Genomic DNA, 6,000 nt, shown 5'->3' on the forward strand with positions numbered 1-6,000 from the left:
AATCGGCTCAGTCATTTTTAATGATTGTTGAAAGCCCAGATCGTAATCGTGATTAAAATTCGATTAATTGAGCAGCCCTACGTAATAGCTGTTATATTGAACTCAATATAAAAGAAATGTATGATTTTTGCACTTTAAAGACAATTCAGTACAGAATAACTTTTCTACTTTCTATTTATTGAAGCTTGTATTAATCATAATGTAATGTGATTAGAAAAAACAGACAGAGAAATGGTAGATGATGCATAAGGAAACTTGTGTGAAACTATCAATAACATAAAGGACACAAGGGGAGAATCCATGTGAAGCACGATATAAAATGTGAGACATCTTTGTTTTAAAATAAAGGAACAAACAGGCAGACATAAAGCTGTGGCCTCCCAGGGAAAGAGGCTGCTGCCTGCTGCACTGATGTCCCATTGATTCAGGCGCACAAACACCCCCCCCCCCCCCCCCATCTCCTACAGAGCTACTTAATATGTTTGAGGGGCTCCAATGCTTCTCATCTGTCAAAGGCAGCTTTTCTTTTACCCACATTAGAGGTGGCATTGGTGGGGAGGAAGGAGAATGAGTCGGTGTGGGGTTGCGGGGTGAGGTGGTACTCCTGCAGCTCTGAAGTCTGCCTGGTGGGACCAGAGCTTTATTGGCTGGAAAGGAAGCTGACAGCAGAGTTTTGAGGGCCTGAGAACTTGGATGAGAGAAAGCTTTTGAAACTAATGCCCACATCGGCATTAGAAAGAAGAGCTGCTATTCAGCCGCCACTTCCAGCCCGTACAACACAAACAGCCACACATACTCACGGAAAACACGCCTTCATATCCAAGCACACAAACACAGACTCAGGACATCATGCATACATGTATTTCCTCAAATCCAGCACACACTCCCAGACAACACATTTTGGCTTCCTTTTTAACTTCAAGTCCACGAGATGACTGGTCGTGGGGGACAGTGGCAGCAGCGACATCCAGGACAAATACCAGCAGGGCGTGGAGTGGCTGGAAGCACAGGGCTGTGGGGAAATAACAGAACAGAACCTGATGGTTCACTAATTATTATTGATATGATGTGTAGCATACACTATACTGATTATTTGCTTTAATCCAAAGAGTTTAATATGCCGGCCCACAGCTTCAAATCTTCTGTGAAGGTTGACCATTATTCCAGGAGCACTTGTGAGGTCAGAAACTGATGAAGGAGGCTGTGGGAAAGGACTCCGGCTGGTCAAGATCTTCCACACCAAGCTCAGGAAGGGGCCATCCTTAAAATTGTTCCCACAAAGTTGGGAGCATGAAATGGTCCAAAATGTCTTTGCTCCAGCATTAGGAGTTCCTGTCACTGGAACTAAGGGGCCTCAGACTAAAATCCCACCTCCACCATCCTGGGCACAGTGCAGGCAGCACCATTCCCCTGACAACTGCTAAACCAAGACTCATCCATCGGATCGCCGGGCAAAGAAACACCGTCACAGAGACCACATCTCCACTTCCACTTCCAGTGGCAGCGTGCCACCACACACGACACTTTGCATTGTGGTTAGTGAAACTTGGATGCAGCTGCTCAGCCATGGAAACCAAGAGGTCACATGGAGTTTGGAGGTCTGTAGTGACTGACTTTATTGAAACTTAGTGACCTCTACTCAATGTGCCGCAGCCTTCTCTGACGCTGTGATCTTACACGGCCTCCCACTTTGTGGCCGAGTTGCCGTCTTTCCCAGTTTTCCACAAACAGCTGTAGAATATTTAGTAATGAGGAAATCTCACGATTGGACTTGTTGCACACTTCTAAATAAGGCTCTGCTATTTATGAATTTTGAACAGTACGGATGAGTTTCTTCTTAATGACCTCACTTCCCCTTTAGTTTATGTGTGCTGGTCTGGTTTTCCTCTCTCCCCCAGTGTGTCCCAGAAGGCATAGATGCATGCATGCAATAGATGCAGCAACAGAGAAGATGTATAGAGGTAGTTCTTGAAGGAGATCAAAAGAATATTTAATGAGAGGATCTAACCTGGAGCCAACACCTTCATCTTTCTCCCTTTCAGCAGTTTCTGCACACGGCAAAGCTCCAAGTGGTTCTCATGGTGCCGGGTATTGTCGTCAATACGCTGGGACACCTCACACACGACAGTCACTGCTCCTAAAACACAAACAGTTTTTTCAGTGTAACTGCTTTATATGATATGTCTGGCTAAAAGAAGTAAAAACAAAGTCACAGCGTATTATTTTGTAGCGCATGTCTCATGGTCTGAAATATAAATCTAAAGACTGACAAAGAACAGCAAAAACATTCATTGGTATATTTGCAAATATTACAATGATGGTTGTAAAGCACAGTGACGAATAAAAGCTATTAGTGTGAAAATGACTGCAGCACAATGTTTTTTATTACAGTGTTTTAAAAAGATGGAAGTCTTAGTGGCAGGTGCACCAGAGTGACCATTTTGGCTCATAAAGCACAATAATAATTATAATAATAATATGATGATGAAGTATGGTGATTTGTGGGGTTCCTCACAGAAAATAATAAGTAAAAGGGAACTCCTACTGAACATCTCATTTCGTGTGAGCCTGTTCGAATATGAATTTTGTCAGAAATGTGCACATCCAAGATTTTGACTATTAACAGCTATGTTCAGTACTGTAACACTTTAAAACATACTGCTGGCTGTTAATAAATACACATATATAATACACCTATAGAAATGTAAGTATTTCCCAGTCATAACACCTGACCTGCATACTCCAAAAAAAAGAAATCAACTGAAAAAAACAGACATGTTCAAATTTAACACTATGAGTTCATAAAGCAATGCTTACTTTCATTTTGACAGTCCAGACTTGAGAATTTGCACGAGTAGATTTTGTTAGAATTGCCACAGTTGTTGGGAAAATATGAACAGGTAGAGATGGAGGCTCATTGCTGCTGAAGTTCAGGCTGTGGCTGCTGGGCCGGGTTCAGCACTCAGCTTTAACATTCTTGGCTAGCTTAGTGTTAGCAGGCTGTCTGTGCAGATACTTGCAACGAGCCAAAGGTTTGCTTGCAGTATAATGCAGTTGTTTCTATCCTGATGCAGCTTCCAGTGTAACATTGCGCTCTTATCCATTTGTGCAATGAAAATAAAAGCATGTCCACGTCCAGGTTCTAGATTGCACGACTATTTTACTGCTCTGGCACACAAACTGAAATCAGCTGATTGTAGTTCAAGTGGAATCAATAAGATGAATCAATGGGCAAACAGGCTAACAATTCCAAAGAATTGAACCACCCAGTATAACTCCACTCTTGGCGGTCAGCTCTCCAAGTCAAGTTACTTTTTTTTTGTTGTACCGAGTTAAATGGTAAATGGTCTGTATTTGTAAAGCGCTTTACTTGGTCCCTAAGGACCCCAAAGCGCTTTAATAATAATGGATAATAATAATAATGGATACTTTATTGATCCCCATGGGGAAATTACTTGTTTTTCTCTGCATTTGACCCATTCACTCAGTGAAGCAGTGGGCAGCCCACTAAGCAGGCGCCCGGGGAGCAGTGTGTAGGGACGGTACCTTGCTCAGGGGTACCTCAGGGTAGCCGTTAAGTGGATTCGAACCGCCGACCTTCCGATCATGGGGGTCCACCCATTCACACACACATTCACACACTGATGATGGCAGCTACATTGTAGCCACAGCCGCCCTGGGGCGCACTGACAGAGGCAAGGCTGCCGGACACTGGCGCCACCGGGCCCTCTGACCACCACCAGTAGGCAACGGGCGAAGTGTCTCGCCCAAGGACACAACGACCAACACTGTTGGAGCCGGGGCTCGAACCGGCAACCTTCCGATTACAAGGCAAACTGCCAACCCTTGTATAGTGTTAAGACACACTATACAAAAGTTCGCTATGATCGCATGACCTTATTACAACTGAGAGAGCGCAGTGCTTCCTGGAATCCTACCCTGAGCTATCAGGCTGTACTGACTCGACGCTAGGCCGGCCCCTGACTGGGAGCCCTCCTAGGAACAGGCCGAAGCAGAGGCGAGGCAGTCGGGGAGCAGCTGACCAGAAGCTCAGCCCTTTGGTTAGCAACGAAAGGCTAACCCTCCCGGTCATACTGTTCAGTCCCTGGAAAATAAAATGGACGACTCCAGGCCTGGATTTCTACACAGAAGGAGATTCAGGATTGTTCCATATTGTGTTTCTGCGAAACCTGGCTGGGGGAAAGGACACCCGACGAGGCACTAACAACAGGCGGCTACACAGTCTTCAGGAAGGACCGGTGTGCTGCGGATAGCGGTAAGACTCCTGGTGCAGGAACAGCTGCCCTCCTCAGACAATCATGGTGTACTCACTGTAAGATCATTTGACCCTGAAGCTAACGCCATTGTACCTGCCCAGAGAATTGCAATGCATCACTGTGAGTGTTGTGTACATACCCCCCTGCACTGAAGAGGAGGCTGCATTAAAGGAGCAACATGACATGATTAATAATAATAATAATAATGGATTGCATTTATATAGCGCTTTACAATGCCACTATTCATTCACTCTCACATTCACACACCGGTGGAGCAGCTACAGTTGTAGCCACAGCTGCCCTGGGGCAGACTGACAGAAGCCAGGCTGCCATATCGCACTATCGGCCCCTCTGGCCAACACCAGGATTAATGAATATGAAAACACATATCCTGATGCCGCTGTTATCATTCTGGGAGATTTTAACCACTGCAATCATGGGAAAAACATGCTCAAACCACATTAGTTTGTGACCTTCCCCACCAGGAGAAATGAACACTGGACCACTGCTCCAGCAACCAGGGCTGGGCCATATCATACCGTTCACAGTGATACCGGTGTAATGTTGGGCAACGATAAGAAAATGAAATATAACGATAGAATATGGGTAAAACGCGCATGCGCAGTGCCTTTATTTACATACGCACATGGCTGTGACGGAGAATGAGAAGAGCGAAAGCGGATCGTTGAATGAAACAGATGAACCTGAACTGGTTTGTAAAAATGCTGCGGCTTCACTGGTGTGGAACTGGTTTAGCTTTCGTCCGTCAGATACACAACAAAGCACTATTTTTGGTAGCGCATGTTAGCGGGCCGTCGTTATTACCGTGTTGTTTGGAAAATACGGCGCACTTAAAATCAATCCTTTGATTTTTCTGAAAGTCGACAGAGCCCCTTATAATCCCGTGTGCCTTATGTATGAACTCTGGTTGTGTTTACTGACCTCGAAACGATTTTATGTGCACGGCGCTCGAAAATGTTTCAGTACGACTTTGCTGAGCTACGAAGCCGCATTTGATGGATTGTCGGAGCATTACGGCTATCGTAGGCGGAGCCTAGCGGAGTGATACGTACTGTGCTTCAACATGTTACCGTATTGTGTGTGTGTATAACCTCTTTTTAAGTTTTGTGGATGTTATACATGGTTATGCTGAGGATATGTTGGCCAGTTTCCACTGGAAATGCCTTTTGGTTAAACTGTCAGTGAGGAATTTGCATTTGCACTGTTAAATGTTTATATAACTTTAATGCAGATAAAAAAAACAAAACAGCTGCTTGTTTAAGTCAAAATACATTGATGAGGTGTTTTTTTTGTTTGCACTAATAAAGTTGTGGAGTTGTAAAGTATTTTGTCTCACATCAATTATATCGTCAGTTATATCGTTATTGCAAATTTTCAAATGTATATGGTGATGAATACTTTTGGTCGCCCTGCTCTACCAGCAACATCAGAAATACCTTTTCAGCTGAACCAAAGACACTGAAAAGTCTGATCACCAAGTGATCTGCCTCAGTTTATGACAAAAGGCTCCAGACAAAGCCCTTCACAGTCAGGTGTGTTTACACCTGACCTGAAGGTAGGGCTGCTCGATTATGGCAAAAATGATAATCACGATTATTTTCACTGAAATTGAGATCTCGATTATTTGACGATATTTATTTAACCCTTTAAGACCTACTATAGAACCAAGTCCGCCAGAGCTTATATTAGTTTTTTACATGTT

The 6,000-nt window shown here is 44.1% G+C and overlaps 1 protein-coding gene across 1 annotated transcript in view; it reads right to left on the bottom strand.

Moving 5' to 3' along the window:
• The window catches only part of arhgef39 (Rho guanine nucleotide exchange factor (GEF) 39), a 71,068-nt gene that overhangs the window by 25,463 nt on the left and 39,605 nt on the right, over nt 1-6,000 (bottom strand). The window contains exon 7 of the mRNA XM_024805572.2: nt 2,009-2,137. Within this exon, the coding sequence (XP_024661340.2) occupies nt 2,009-2,137 (129 nt within the window). The remainder of the gene's footprint in view (nt 1-2,008; nt 2,138-6,000) is intronic.

The sequence above is a fragment of the Maylandia zebra genome, linkage group LG17, assembly GCF_041146795.1.
Source record: "Maylandia zebra isolate NMK-2024a linkage group LG17, Mzebra_GT3a, whole genome shotgun sequence".
NCBI classification, from domain to species: Eukaryota; Metazoa; Chordata; class Actinopteri; order Cichliformes; family Cichlidae; genus Maylandia; species Maylandia zebra.